The sequence below is a fragment of the Malaclemys terrapin genome, chromosome 5, assembly GCF_027887155.1.
Source record: "Malaclemys terrapin pileata isolate rMalTer1 chromosome 5, rMalTer1.hap1, whole genome shotgun sequence".
Taxonomy (NCBI): Eukaryota; Metazoa; Chordata; order Testudines; family Emydidae; genus Malaclemys; species Malaclemys terrapin.
In genome coordinates, this window is record NC_071509.1 from 49,955,089 (window position 1) to 49,971,731 (window position 16,643).

Sequence of the window (16,643 nt, forward strand, 5' to 3'; positions counted from 1 at the left end):
GGGCAGGTTCAGCAGAAGGTCACACACACATTGCAGTCACTGGCACACTGGTCAGTCTGGGAGGTGGTTTTCATGTTCTGTGGGGGGGCTATGTGAGTTTGTGGCGGGGGAGGGCGGTTACAGATCTTATGCAGCGGTCCTTAGCCTGGATGACAGAGCCACACAGCAGGGGATCTGTAACCGCCCTCCCCCGCCACAAAGTCACAAAGCCACCACACACAGAGTCCTGAAAAGGAGGGGTGGCAGGCTCCGTTGAAACAACCAGTCCACCATTGCGGACCGCTCTAGGAGCAGGAGCCTGTCATTCCTCAAGTTTAGAAGCGTTCTTTCCATCACTACACCCACTCCCCACCACAGTCTGCATCCCAGTTTCAACCCTTTACTGCGAAATCCTTAATGAAGAGAACGGTGTTAATGAACAAAGTTTCATTTATTTTATTTTTAAAGATGTGTTGGAAGGGGGGGGAAAAGGGGTTGGTAACTGGAGAGGATAGTCAACATTAACTGGGTAAAGAACAGGGGGCAGGTTCAGCTTCTCTTTAAACAAACTTAATAGTCACAGGTTACCCTGCTCACTCTGGAACCTAGCTTTCAAAGCTTCCCGGAGGCACAGCGCGTCCCGCTGGGCTCTTCTAATCGCCCAGGTGTCTGGCTGGGCATAATCAACAGCCAGGCGATTTGCTTCAACCTCCCACACCGCCATAAACATCTCCCCCTTGCTCTCACAGAGATTGTGGAGCACACAGCAAGCTGCAATAGCAATGGGGATATTGGTTTCGCTGAGATCAGAGCGAGTCAGTACCTTCTCCATCTCCCCTTCAGACGTCCAAAAGCACACTCCACCACCATTCTGCACTTGCTCAGCCGGTAGTTGAAGAGTTCTTTTTCACTGTCCAGGGCACCTGTATAGGGATTCATGAGCCAGGGCATTAGCGGGTAGGCTGGGTCCCTGAGGATGACTATAGGCATCTCCACATGCCCAACATCATATGGACCCACGGAAAGGAGGCCCTTGAAGAATTCCACCTGGACTTCAACAATTTCCACCCTACCATCAACCTCAGCCTGGACCAGTTCACACAAGAGATCCACTTCCTGGACACTACAGTACAAATAAGTGATGGTCACAAACACCACCCTATACCGGAAACCTACTGACCGCTATACGTACCTACATGCCTCCAGCTTCCATCCAAGACACATCACACGATCCATTGTCTACAGCCAAGCCCTAAGATACAACCGAATTTGCTCCAACCCCTCAGACAGAGACAAACACCTACAAGATCTTTATCAAGCATTCGTAAAACTACAATACCCACCTGGGGAAGTGAGGAAACAGATTGACAGAGCAAGACGGGTACCCAGAAATCACCTACTACAGGACAGGCCCAACAAGGACAATAACAGAACACCACTGGCCATCACATACAGCCCCCAGCTAAAACCTCTCCAGCGCATTATCCACGATCTACAACCTATCCTGGAAAATGATCCCTCACTCTCACAGACCTTGGGAGGCAGGCCAGTCCTCGCTTACAGACAACCCCCCAACCTGAAGCAAATATTCACCAGCAACTACACACCACACCACAGAAACACCAACCCAGGAACCTATCCCTGTAGCAAACCTCGTTGCCTACTCTGTCCCCATATCTACTCTAGCAACAGCATCAGAGGACCCAACCACATCAGCCACACCATCAGGGGCTCATTCACCTGCACATCCACTAATGTCATATATGCCATCATGTGCCAGCAATGCCCCTCTGCCATGTACATTGGCCAAACCGGACAGTCCCTCCGCAAAAGAATAAATGGACACAAATTGGACATCAGGAATGGTAACATACACAAGCCAGTAAGCGAACACTTCAATCTCCCTGGACATTCTATTACAGATTTAAAAGTCACTATCATTGAACAAAAAAACTTCAGAAACAGACTTCAAAGAGAAACAGCAGAACTAAAATTCATTTGCAAACTCAACACCATTAATCTGGGCTTGAATAGGGACTGGGAGTGGCTGGCTCACTACAGAAGCAGCTTTTCCTCTCCTGGAATTGACACCTCCTCATCTATTATTGGGAGTGGACTACATCCACCCTGATTGAATTGGCCCTGTCAACACTGGTTCTCCACTTGTGAAGTAACTCCCTGCTCTCCATGTGTCAGTATATAATGCCTGCATCTGTAACTTTCACTCTATGCATCCGAAGAAGTGAGGTTTTTACTCACGAAAGCTTATGCCCAAATAAATCTGTTAGTCTTTAAGGTGCCACCAGACTCCTTGTTGTTTTTTTAACAGCTATTTTATGGTCCGGGAAGTAAATACCTTCCTGCAGCCGTCTAAACAGACCAGAGTTCCTGAAAACACGAGCGTCATGAACCTTGCCCGGCCATCCGACGTTGATGTTGGTAAAATGTCCCCTATGGTCCACCAGTGCTTGCAACACCATTGAAAAGTAGCCCTTTCGGTTAATGTACTGGCTGGCCTAGTGGGCCGGTCCCAGGATAGGGATGTGAGTTCCATCTATAGCCCCACCGCAGTTTGGGAATCCCATCGCAGCGAAGCCATCTATGATCACCTGCACGTTTCCCAGGGTCACTACCTTTGACAGCAGTAGCTCAACGATTGCGTTGGCTACTTGCATCACAGCAACCCCCATGGTAGATTTGCCCACTCCAAATTGATTGGCGACTGACCGGTAGCTGTCTGGCGTTGCAAGCTTTCAGAGGGCTATGGCTACTCGCTTCTGGACAGTCAGGGCTGCTCGCATCCGGGTGTCCTTGCACTTCAGGGCAGGGGACAGCAACTCACAAAGTTCCAGCAAAGTTTCCTTCCGCATCCGAAAGTTTCGCAGCCACTGTGATTCATCCCAGACCTGCAGCACTATGCGGTCCCACCAGTCCGTGCTTGTTTTCCGGGCCCAGAATCGCCGTTCCACAGCATCAACATGACCCATTGCCACCATGATGTCCACGGCGCGGGGTCCCGTGCTTTGCGAGAGGTCTGTGCCCTTCTCAGACTTAATGTCCTCACCGCGCTGCCGTAGCCTCCTTGCCCGATTTCTCAGCATCTGACTCTGAAAAAGGTGTATGATAAGATGCGAGGTGTTGACAACGGCCACAACTGCAGCGATGATCGCAGCGGGCTCCATGCTCGCGGTGCTGTGGCGTCCACGCTGTTAATCACCAGAAAAGTGCGCGAACTGATTGCCCGCCGACACTTTCACAGAGGAAAGGCAGGAGTGAGGGTTGAATGACGAGTTACCCAAAACCACCCTCGACACATTTTTTTGCCCCAGCAGGCATTAGGGGCTCGACCCAGAATTCCAATGGGCAGCAGGGACTGCGGGAACTGTGAGATAGCTACGCACAGTGCACCGCTTCCAATGTCGACGCTTGCCCCATTAGTGTGGACTCACAAAGCCGAATTACTGTCCTTAGTGTGGATACACACGTTCGATTTTGTAATATCAGTTCCACAAATTCGCTTTAAGTAAAATCGAACTACTCTCGTAGTGTAGACATACCCTAAGACTGCTGAAAAGAATCCCATAAAACAAAAATCAAGCCAGAAATTCACCCGTATACCTCAAAACACAGAGTCAATCTGGTCATTTTAGTTAAAAATGACTGACTGGCTGGGTCACTGAGATTGCCTACCAATTGTCCTCGGAAAGCTACTAAAAAGGGAAAAAATAAGGACTGCTTCTTCTCCCCCTAATATCCTATGGCTCACTTACTGCATTCAAGGACATTCTTAAAAAGAGGACAAACAACAAATAATGAACAGGAAGATACAATTTCAGACCCCTCACAGCCTTCCTCAGGTTCCACTTATGTATTTTGCTCTTTCCAAATACGAATGATACAGTGGAACAGTTATATACTTATTTGTAGCAGTCAAATCTTTAAAGAGAGAGTCAGTTCCCATTTGGGCCGAGGTGTTTGCCTTGGCATATGGAGGAACATTGGGAGTTTTAATTATAATAACGAAATAAGCAATAATCAGGCAAAACGCTACTTGGAGCCTCTTGGCTGACTATTAGTGCTCTCTCTACATAAAAAACTGGAAATTATGCTTCTATGCATATTTAATTTGGCCTCAGATCTACATATAGCACATGTAAGAGATGAGAATTTTGAGCAAAGGACGGCCTAAACTGATGTCTATAACCAAATTCTAGTACAGCTGCTTAGTGCCGCACCCACATACCCTGAACACAAACGTCAGGAGCAATGAATCTCTCTAACGGATGATTTGATGTGTAAGTGTGCTCCAATTGCAACAATAATTATATTTGGGAGTTTTCATGTCTAAGTTTACTAGATATGAAATTATTTCAGAGTTGAGCACAGAAACTTCTACAGCAAATTTTTGTGGTAATGATCCCACATGAGCATAGAATTCTTTTAACTCATACTGTAGATTTTTTCCATTTTGAAACTTTCCATTACATGAATCACACGAATTGAATACAAATAAAATTCTCTGAATGATCTCTGACAATTTTATTAGTAATGTGTACCTAGCCCACCAGTATTAAAAAAACTGTAAGAAAACCAGCACCTTGGAAAAGAATTAAACACGTTCTGTACCTACTAGCATTGCACAGAAGAGCCGAGATACAGTACAAAAGAAAAATCATTAAATGTGCTGCACGCTTTCACTACACACACCTCATTGTTTTCAGACATGAGTTCTTCCTTTATGTTAACAAAAGGAATACAGCTGGGTTAAGGTTTAGATAGGCTGTCACCCTGTTCTTTAATATGCAAGGAGGCTTGAGGGGGAGAGGGGAGGAGAAGAGGAGGAGACTATTTCTATTAACCTTTAGATGGAGATGTTCAAAGTCACAAAAGGGTAGTTTAGGCCTTGGCTACACTGGCGCCTCCCCCACCCCCCAAGCGCAGCGCTGCACAGCGCCAGTGTAATCAGCGCCTGCAGCGCTGCAAGCTATTCCCCTCGGAGAGGTGGAGTACTTACAGTGCTGCGAGAAAGCTCTCACAGCGCTGGTGGCGCGACTACACTCGTGCTTCACAACGCTGCTGCAGCAGCACTGTGAATTCTCAAGTGTAGCCAAGGCCTTAGGCACTGAAGTCCCAATGAAAGCAAAAGCTGATCTACTTGGTGAGTACTCCCTTAAAACTGACTAAGCTGCAAGATCTACTAGGTACCCTCTAAAAGGAACTTGTCAAGAGATTAGCGCCTCAGATCAACAACAAACACCTTCTGCAAAGGCTATAGATAATCTGAGACTTTTGAACAACTTGACTGTCAATTCAAACCTTCAAAAAGATATGTTGAAATAGAAGGGGAAAGCTATTTCGGAAAAATAGAGATAGTTAATATCAAAATATATTCCCAGCAGCATAGTTTAAGCAACCTCTATTCTTCAGTTTTGGAATTTGCCACAGACTCTACCCTATGCGGCAGATTCTGAGCTTTTATTTATTAATTAGCTAGCCCTTACAGTTGAAAGAAAGCCTTCCAAATGTGAAACAAAAGGTATGTTGATGCAATGCTACATTTGTACAACACGAATATAAATTGGACCAAAAACTGAAAAAGAGCCAAATTTAGAACATTAATGATTGCTGTGTAACTGTATTGTTAATACTTATTTTAACACTCACCTTTCTCTTGCATTGGTGCTTCTGGCAATCACGAATTTTAGTACACTTTGTCTCACAGAGATACGGTTTATGACATGGCATGCGTTTAGTATGCTTTCCACAACGACACTGCTTTTCAACTTCCTGGGGGGGGGGGGGGGAATAATGGCGACACATTATAGTTGGAAGCTAAAGAGTTTTCTACTAAGAACCATAAGGCAAACTGATTAACTTTATTACGTTATCATCCAGAGACCATACTGTGTTAGGCACTATACAAACATATGAGGACACTGTCCCTGCTCTGCACAGCTTACAACCCAAGCTTACCTGACTCTCTTTCCAACTGCCATACGTTAGCTAGTATCCCACAGGCATTGTACCTGAGATTATCTGAAGGCAATAACGGAAAGAGGATGGGGAGTAACCTTAAAGATCAATTGAGAGAGCATAAAAAGGACAGAGTGGAAGATGTCTGAGATGCTTACTCATGAGCAAACGAGGTTGCCATTACTGGCAGAGTGAAGAACACAGAAGAGTAGCCCAATAAGAATGAACAAGTATGAAGGGGCAGAGTTATGAAAGGCAGGAAGATGACAATTTTTTTTGCATAAGTAAAACAGTAATTGGAAAAACTCCCTTCCACCTCAGCACCCAAACAGAGGATACAGTCCCAACAGATTCTTTCCTGATGTCATGTCTTTTAAACTTAATTTAAAGAATGCAGTTCAACATAATCATTTATGACTAAGAGCCAGAACTGAATATTCTTTAAAAACCACAATGTGGGCCTTATGGTCTCTAGTTTTAGCAAAATGCCATGCACAGAACTATGGCACTGAGCTCAATACACAAATCACTTCTATGCTCTCTGAGCTGTAGTGCTGCACACAGATCAAGGGAGAGTAAATTAGTACCTTGGAATGCCCTCAACTGATATTGCTTCTGGTCTAGCAGAAGCACCAACAAGTGGCTCTGAGTGAGCCATGTCCAATTTGCCTTATCATAGACAGGACAGTTGTCGGGAAGGCACGCCTTCAATGGCAAGTTGGAGGGAAACCTCCTTCCAAATCACCATAAAAAGTGTTTTCAAGCCAACTTATCACTGGACACTCACTTATCATGAGTTTTAGACTGCACCCCAGATCTCCCGGTTGCACCAAATATAAAAGGGGCAACAAACGTACATCTTAGGTACTTATATAGCCTCCATTACTATAGTATCTGAGCACCTCACAATCTTTTCATGTATTCATCTTCACAACCCTCCAGGGTAATACTGTACTATTATCCACAATTTACAGATAGGGAATTGAGGCAGACAGACTAAGTGACTTGCACAAAATCTTTGGTGGAGCAGGGAACTGAACCTGGATCTCTAGGACCCAGGCCAATGCCCCTAATCACTGGACAGTCCTTCCTCTCGGTCATATTAGTTAAAAACATTACCTATTACGAATAGCTAGTTTAAAAAAAAATTATTAACCATTGTCATTTATGCAGGCTTTTTTTTTTTTTTTTTTTTTTCCCCTTCACATTTAAGTCAGCTTGGACTATATAAATAAAAAGTCAGTTTGACTTCTAAATTCTCATGCCTTGGGAAAAATGTTATTTGGGAATGCTTAAAAAAAAAGAATTCAACACTGGAAACTTACAAAAAATAAAGCCTTTTTGCCGCCCACATATTTTAAATTTTGGCCTAAAAATAGTTCTCAGTATCACTTTAGCAACTTTAGTGGCCTATTCATAGTGCTACAGTGGAAGATGTGCATTACCCACACAGGACTTCCAGTTAAGTTTGCTCAACTACCAGTTAAAACTTGCCTTTAGCATGACTTTTAGTAACTGGTTAGGTACCACACAGGTGTAATGCATTTTTCTGAACACATTTACCCAAAGAATCTGGTCTTAGATGGGTGCTTTTAGTGACAGATATGCCAGCTTCTTAGGAAGCAAAAAACTTTTATTACAGTTACAAAGTATTTAAAAGCTACATGTTGGAAGAGATTAAAACTAACCTGTCTACAAATTTCACAGAGACCTCGATGACAACGCTGTGAACACCTATGGATTCCACATTCAAGAACTTTGTCACAACTATCTCCACAAGTAGGTACATCTTCCGTACAAGGCAAAAAAAACACTAAATAAAAGAAAAAGATAGCACGGTGTACTAAAGAAAAACACACAAAGATACATCTAGATATGCAGTTGACAATTTGACCTGTATTTTCTAGCTTCACCCTCTGATTTTTAAAGAAACTCTACAGAAATTATACAAGTTTATTGAATTTAGTTAGCACCTCCATCATAAAATCATAGTTAAATTAAGTCAAATATCAAACTTGTAAAGAATCAAGCAAGAAAGTTATATATAACTTTCAGCTTTCATTGCTTATTGGAACCTGTTAAGTAACTGCACTGCGGAAGTAAGCCTTTGACAACCACTACTGAAAAAAAGGTTTATAAACCTGAGCTACAACATTCTCCTGTAAATTCATACTACTTGGGGCATGTTTGAATATTTGAAGTCTATTTCAGCAAATAAATGTGCCTCAAAGAGAGAAAAAATCCTTACTTGATTTCTCACATGGACAGGGCCTTTTCCCAGATCGAGGACATTCTCCACAGGGACCAGAGTGACAAACTTGTTCACATGTGTGATTACCACAAGGCAAAGTTCTCCCACACACCTTAAAGAAAAAAATAAAACTACAATAACTCAATAGCTGACAGTGAGCAATTTAACAAGATAAAAGGACGCAAAATCCAATGGGATTGTGAAGGAGAAGGGAGATTTTTCCTGAGCTTTGAAAGTATACTTAAGCTACCAATTAAAATCAGAGGTTATGCGCTGTTTTATGACAGCACTCATGTTTTGCTTTCTCTCAATTTAAGATTTTTACAATCTACAGTCTCAGTTGTAGCTCTGAGCCACAAATATTGTATCATTCTTAGAAAACTGATGAAGCTTTTCATAGTTCCTACTAGTAAATAAGCGAAGCTCTAGAGCACACAGTAAGCTATGTTTCATACTTTAAGATGGCAACAGATGTTTTACTCTCAAAAGAATCTAAAAGTTACTCAAAATGATGGGGACTGAAAGTAAAGTTTACTACTGTCATAAGCAAGCAGAATTCCAACATAGTCAACAAAGCTGCGAATACTAATGTCAGGAGTGAATTGGACCCATGTAACTGTATCAGTCTTCAAATGATCACTGCCTAGATTTGCGTGTGTATGTTTAAAAACACGTGCCTTAAAAAACAAAAAACCCTCTTAACATTTTTTAATTTTCCAGTATAGTAAGTAGTCCATTTTCTTTAAGATAAAGATAATCCAAAAAGCACGTCTGAAACATACCTGCTCACACTGCCAAAATGGACTTGCGCAAAGTCTTTCTGCTATTTGTCTACCACAGACACACCTTTGTTTACTGACTCGTGGGCAAGACTGACAATTTCCTAAAAATAAGTGATTAATATAGATTTAATTGTGAGGTGACAGAGGGAGAATTACAACAATAATTTTTTCCTTTTAATTAGTTCATACAGGCAAGCTTCAACTCTTAATAACTGATGCAAAACTACTCTCTGAACAATTTAGAAGATCAGGTCTACCTGGGTGACAAGGGTTCTCACAAGTGTGCTGTCCACATGGCAGTTTTCGACCACATGGCAGCTGACATGACCATTCTTTGGTACTGCACCTTCGCGGCACTGGTTTAGCCTTCTTACAGTAACAGGCTATTGCGACCATCTTTGGGCAAGGAGGGCAAGGACCTGAGAATGGTTAAAAGGAAACAATAAAATTAACATTTCATCACTGGCTCCAAAACTCATTTTATTCTCCTTTCATTAGTGTTCAATAACTAGCTTTTAATAATGAAATTTCCCACAAATATTCACTTTCTCCTATTTATTAAAGTTTTAAGTCCAGTGTCATAATTGATTTTAAGCTTGATAGTTTTCATGACTAATTGTTCACAATTAATCAATAGCATAGAAGGGACTTACCTGGGTGACAGAGCAATAGGCACTTATGCCCACATGGAGGTTTAAATTCCCTCTCACATACTTGGCCACATGAGTGATGTACTAGCCACGGGTCCAACTCTGGATCTTCTACCTTTCCACAGTAGCAGTAGTATCTAGTGGGAGTTTCAGATCGTTTGTACTCGAACCTACATTTTGGACTGACATAGGCAAAAAAAGAAAAAGGACAGTTTTACTAATTCTGTTTGGCAAAGCAACACAGACGTTAACAACAGATTTTTGTCCACCCTGGAAAAAAGCTGTATGATTTTTTTTTTTTTTTTAAAAAAAGAGGTGATACAATCATTTTATTTAGATTTTTTATTTTGATATTCAAATAATTTGTTTAAAAAATAAAGCTGCTTAAAAGAAAATCTAAATTTAATATAAAATGTGTTAAGGCCTAAATTTATAATCTCTTAAACCATTTAAATAAAAAATATGATGAATCTATTAGCTTCTATCAGAAACGTTATATAGGAAAGCAGCCTTTAACTCAAAGAAAGCATCAGAGAAAAAACACATCTGACTTTTGAGGTCAAGTTTCACAAATATGACAACAGGTCAGTCGAAGTAACTTAGGAGCCTGTCTCATTTCAGGAATTTACAGTCCAGTCACTTCTACTTAGGCATATTTGAAAATCTTCCCTGGCTAAACAGAAATAATCAGTTTTATTAACGGAACAGAGTGATTAACTATAGACAGTAAATTAATCATTTAGTTGTAAACATGAAATATATTTTGATAAGCATATGTATCCAAAACATTTAAGATTTCGTTTAATAAAAATAAATGTTATACGCTGGTGTGTGTTTAATTAAATTCCAGTTACCACCCTAATACCGCTTGATACAAATCATGAGCCAAAAGTTAATAAAGCAATTTTACATACCAAAATGTACAATTAAAAATCTGAAAATTGTAAGCTATATAACCACTTAAATAGATTCATATAGTTATAGTGTACCCTCCTAGGTAGCAAAAAGGTGTGTGAAATATAGTGTAAAGGCTCTATTTAACTGTAAATCAACATGCTGACCTATTGAGGTCCCTTCCAGTCCTACACTTCTATGATTCTATGTTTTAATGGTTATGTTAACCAATGAGAACGCACCTTTCTTTAGAAGATAATTGAAGTACAAATGGAAAAGTTGATTAAAATAAATTATTCAAATTGAGGCTAATCGCTGATTTAAAATAAATCCACACTGCTTTTTTGCAACTGTTTTAGTTAATAATGATATATCGGTAGTTAAATTTATAATACACCTCTACCCCGATATAACGCTGTCCTCAGGACCCAAAAAAAAAAAAAAAAAAAAAAAAAAAATCTTACCATGTTATATTGAACTTGCTTTGAGCCACCCGAGCGCGCAGCTCCACCCCCCCGGAGCGCTGCTTTACCGCATTATATCCGAATTCGTGCTATATTGGGTCGCGTTATATAGGGGTAGAGGTGTACATCAGGGTGGCTGCTACATACTAGTTTTTAAATGCACTATGACAAACTCTTCAGGCCCCCAGCTCCACAATACCTTTTCCATGAACAATTGTAAACTTGAGAGCATTTAGTATAGCAAACCTTTAGAATAATATTTTACACCTCAAGTAATATCCAAATACTAAAATGTTATTCCAAAACAGTCCTTGTAACAAAATTATTTCCTCTGCACAGGACCAAGAACAGTGACATTAAAAACTGGGAACTCTTACTGGATTAGACTCCTAAGCAGGGCTGGCTCTAGGATTTTTGCCGCCCCAAGCAAAAACAATTTTGGCCACCCCTCCCCTCCCCCCCCCATCCCACCCCTTTTTTTCTTACCTCACCCCCAGCCCCACCTCAACTCCGCCCCTTCCCCAAATCCCCAGCCCTGCCTCCTCCCCCCAGGCTCTCAAGCCTAGGAGGGAGGGAGGAAGAGGGAGAAGCAGCGCGTGCGCCGCGGCCACTCGGGGTCTCCCCCTCCCTCCCAGGCTCTCAAACCCGGGAGGGAGGGGGAGATCCCGAGTGGCCACGGTGCGCGAATCAGCTGTTTCGTGCACCGGCGGCAGCAGCGGAGGTGAGTTAGGGCGGCTGGGGCACAGTTTTAGGGGCGGCATGGCCCGCGCCAGAATGCCGCCCCTAAAAATGTGCTGCCCCAAGCACCAGCTTGTTTTGCTGGTGCCTAGAGCCGGCCCTGCTCCTAAGATATTCAAATCAAAACTTAGTGATGCTAATGCAATCTCTTGTAGACATATATTTTTAATGTAAGTTACAGTAGCCTAACAGCTGGGACTTGCTATAGCCAGTCCTTGAAAAGTATCAGTAGACTTAGGGACCAATGACAATTCACAGCCGCAAGGGCTATAAATAAATGTAACAGGTGGTATAAGATTATAAAGATCATATAATTTGATTACTACCTGGCTTGTTTCTCTCCCAGTTTCTAAATGGTATGTGTGATGTCCTGCCTCTTTAAATGGTGGGCACTCTGTACTCAGAGCAAAGCCTCACTTCTGCTTGCTACCAAAATAATGAAAGTCTCCACAGCAGACAGCTGTGTTTAAAATCAGTTCCCTCTTTGTCTAGCTCCTTCACGGCTTGGTCCAAATATAACATTGGAAACAAGGATCTTTTAACCCACAAGTGTCCAGTGCTCCCACTGACTGCCCAAGAAGGAAAAAAAGCAAATAAAGAACGTTTTCCTGTGGAAGAAAATGTACGGGAGGGCACGAAGTGCAATAGGAGAGAAGAGAAACGTTGATGAATTAGACAAAACCCGTGAATCATGGGTGATGTGCCTCAAACGATCTAAGCAATTTGTAGATTACAATTCCATTCTAGAAGGACAAGTTTCAATATTGCAGATAGTAATGGGTCTGAAGGCATACAGATTGCTGCGTGATTTCTTGTTTCCAATTCTGCCCAGAAATGCCATAATTACTGAAGAAACAAACATTTCTCTCCTGCCCCATTGATGATAGTAGAACGATATTGGGTCCATCAAGGAAGCGGAGAGCGAGCAGCACAGTTCATTGCTGCTCTTAAAAAAAAAAGTTATCAAAGTACTGTCAGTACCGACAAACATTAAGTTATGCCCTATGTGACCAATCGGTCTCTGGATTACGCAAAGATCGGATATGAAAGAAGTTACTGACTGTATCAGCGCTAGCATTCGGCTGTTGACATAGCTATTGCCATGGAAACTGCAGAGAAGGAGTCTCTGAAATTTAGGGTGAACCAAGAAGTACACCTCCTAAATTAGTGAGTCAGAGGACCACAAAATATACAGAATTTCCATGTGGCCATTGTATGCACACTATATACACTGAGAATTGCTAGGCACACCAGGTCATTTGCAGGAAGTGCCAGAAGAAAAGACACATTGTCATGACCAGTCACATAATTCAACGACCAGCAACACAGAGTAACCATCCATCCAAGAAGAGACCTATGAAGACTGAACCTAAGAAAAGACAGAAGTCAGAAATTAACGTGGAAAAAGACAAAGCTCTAGTGACATTCAGCAAGTCCTAGAACTGCACATGTTATCAGAACCTGAAGTAAGAGATGGCTCCTGGCTGAGGGAGTTCCTACAAATATGGAGCTTGATACTGGAGTGGCTGTCTCGAAAGATTTAAGACTTAATAGGAGAAAAGTTAATTCCAAAAGGGAAACTCCAGGTGAAAGTTCAACAAAATATACAAGGGTAACACAATTGATTGAAGGAAAGTATCCATGATTATTTGACAGAACTTGGCTTGAGAAGCTGAAATGTATCAAGGTCAAGGTCAAGATCACAAAACACCTTGAAACCTTCAAGGAATACTGTACAGTCACTCCAAAGTTTTTGAAAAAGGGCTTGGACAGATAAGCAACCTGTCAGTGAAGCTCACTGTTAAATCTGACATATAGTCAAAATATTGCAAGCCCAGAGTTGTGCCTTATGCTCTGAAGCCTCCTGTGGAAGCTGATGTGGATTGTCTAGTGAACATCGGAATCTTGTCACCAGTTTCATACACAGTCAGTGGCCTACACCTATTCTACCATTGATCAGGAAAGATGGCTCCATCCGAATTTGTGGAGATTTCAAAGTGAACCCAATTTTATGTCAAGTATCAGAGGGGTAGCCGTCTTAGTCTTAATCTGTAAAAAGCAACAGAGGGTCCTGTGACACCTTTAAGACTAACAGAAGTATTGGAGCATAAGCTTTCATGGGTAAAACCCTCACTTTTCAGATGCAAGTAATGGAAATTTCCAGAGGCAGGTATAAATCAGTATGGAGATAATGAGGTTAGTTCAATGAGGGAGGGTGAGGTGCTCTGCTAACAGTTGAAGTGTGAACACCAAGGGAGGAGAAACTGCTTCTGTAGTTGGATAGCCATTCACAGTCTTTGTTTAATCCTGATCTGATGATGTCAAATTTGCAAATGAACTGGAGCTCAGCAGTTTCTCTTTGGAGTCTGGTCCTGAAGTTTTTTTGCTGTAAGATGGCTACCTTTACATCTGCTATAGTGTGGCCAGGGAGGTTGAAGTGTTCTCCTACAGGTTTTTGTATATTGCCATTCCTGATATCTGACTTGTGTCCATTTATCCTCTTGCGTAGTGACTGTCCAGTTTGGCCAATGTACATAGCAAAGGGGCATTGCTGACACATGATGGCATATATAACATTGGTGGACGTGCAGGTGAATGAGCCGGTGATGGTGTAGCTGATCTGGTTAGGTCCTGTGATGGTGTTGCTGGTGTAAATATGTGGGCAGAGTTGGCATCGAGGTTTGTTACATGAGTTGGTTCCTGAGTTAGAGTTGTTGTGGTGCGGTGCGTGGTTGCTGGTGAGAATATGCTTAAGGTTGGCGGGTTGTCTGTGTGTGAGGACTGGCCTGCCTCCCAAGGTCTGTGAAAGTGAGGGATCATTGTCCAGGATGGGTTGTAGATCACTGATGATGCGTTGGAGAGGTTTAAGCTGAGGACTGTAGGTGATGGCCAGTGGAGTTCTGTTGGTTTCTTTTTGGGCCTGTCTTGTAGCAGGAGGCTTCTTGGTACATGCCTGGCTCTGTTGATTTGTTTCTTTATTTCCTTGTTTGGGTATCGTAGTTTTGAGAATGCTTGGTGAAGATCTTGTAGGTGTTGGTCTCTGTCTGAGGGGTTGGAGCAGATGCGGTTGTACCTCAGCGCTTGGCTGTAGATGATGGATCATGTGATGTGTCCGGGGTGGAAGCTGGAGGCATGAAGGTAGGCGTAGCGGTCGGTGGGTTTTCGGTATAGGGTGGTGTTAACGTGGCCATCGCTTATTTGTACTGTGGTATCTAGGAAGTGGACCTCCCGTGTAGATTGGTCCAGGCTGAGGTTGATCGTGGGGTGGAAGCTGTTGAAATCATAGTGGAATTTTTCCAGGGTCTCCTTCCCATGCGTCCAGATGATGAAGATGTCATCAATGTAGCATAGGTAGAGAAGGGGCGTGAGTGGACGAGAGCTGACGAAGCGTTGTTCCAGGTCAGCCATAAAAATGTTGGCATATTGTGGGGCCATGCGGGTGCCCATAGCAGTGCCACTGGTCTGGAGGTATATATTGTCACCAAATTTGAAATAATTGTGCATGAGGATAAAGTCACAGAGCTCAGCAACAAGTTGTGCTGTGTCGTCATCATCAGGGATACTGTTCCTGACAGCTTGTATTCCATCTGTGTGTGGGATGTTTGTGTAGAGAGCCTCTACATCCATGGTGGCTAGGATGGTGTTTTCTGGGAGGTCACCAATGCATTGTAGTTTTCTCAGGAAATCTGTGGTGTCACGGAGATAGCTGGGAGTGCTGATGGTGTAGGGTCTGAGTAGGGAGTCCACATATCCAGACAGTCCTTCAGTGAGAGTGCCATCTTACAGCAAAAAAACTTCAGGACCAGACTCCAAAGAGAAACTGCTGAGCTCCAGTTCATTTGCAAATTTGACACCATCAGATCAGGATTAAACAAAGGACTGTGAATGGCTATTCAACTACAGAAGCAGTTTCTCCTCCCTTGGTGTTCACATCTCAACTGCTAGCAGAGCACCTCACTCTCCCTGATTGAACTAATCTCATTATCTCCATACTGATTTATACCTGCCTCTGGAAATTTCCATTAGTTGCATCTGAAAAGTGAGATTTTTACCCACGAAAGCTTATGCTCCAATACTTCTGTTAGTCTTAAAGGTGCCACAGGACCCTCTGTTGCTTTTTACCAATTTTACGTGCAAACCAGTATCCACTACCTCCTATTGAAAATTTGTTTGCTACTCTTAGGAGAGGTCAGTGTTTCAGTAAATTGGATTGCTCGATGCATACCTACAAATAGAGAGTGATCTGGCATCTTGCAAATATCCCACAACACATGAAAAAGCTTATTTTGCCATATCAGGTTACCTTTTGGTGCCACATTGACACCTGTGCTGTTGCAGAAAGCTACGGATGAGATTTTGAAGGGACTGAATGGAGTTCAATGCTATTTGGACAACATCCTCATTACTGAAGGGATCAATTCTTCAAAATTTGGATGCTGTTTTGCAACATTTTGAAGACAATGAACCGAGAAAACATCAAGACAAGAGTTTTTCAAACCTTCAGTTGAATACCCTGGACATGTAATTGATGCCAGGGGCTTAAAGGAATCACCAGAGAAAGAGAAGGCAATTCTTCAAGTGCCACTGCCAGAGAGCATGTCCATTACATTCATTCTTAGGACTGCTTAACTACTATGGTAAATTTCTGCCTAATGTGGCAAGAGTGTTGGCACCTTTATATGAACTGCTATGAGAAAAATAAAAAGGAAATGGACTACAGAATGTGATTGTGCATTTAAGGAACCAAAGAAACTGACACCTTTCTACCATTGCAACTGGCTTATGATGCTTCACTATATGGAGTGGATGCATCTTTTTCACATTTTTCCTGATGGAAAGGAGTAATCAATTGCCTTCGCTCATGAACACTCACCACCCGAGACGAACTATACGCAACTAGAGCAAGAGGCTC

General features: G+C 42.4%; 1 protein-coding gene across 2 annotated transcripts in view; it reads right to left on the reverse strand.

Annotated features, from left to right (window-relative positions):
* Positions 1–16,643, reverse strand: part of NFXL1 (nuclear transcription factor, X-box binding like 1) — a 103,210-nt gene that overhangs the window by 60,484 nt on the left and 26,083 nt on the right. For both annotated transcript variants that reach the window (XM_054029077.1, XM_054029076.1), the window contains exons 5-10: positions 9,639–9,817; positions 9,243–9,404; positions 8,986–9,086; positions 8,201–8,315; positions 7,641–7,765; positions 5,644–5,766 (exon numbers count right to left, since the gene is read on the reverse strand). In XM_054029077.1, the coding sequence (XP_053885052.1) occupies positions 5,644–5,766; positions 7,641–7,765; positions 8,201–8,315; positions 8,986–9,086; positions 9,243–9,404; positions 9,639–9,817 (805 nt within the window). The remainder of the gene's footprint in view (positions 1–5,643; positions 5,767–7,640; positions 7,766–8,200; positions 8,316–8,985; positions 9,087–9,242; positions 9,405–9,638; positions 9,818–16,643) is intronic.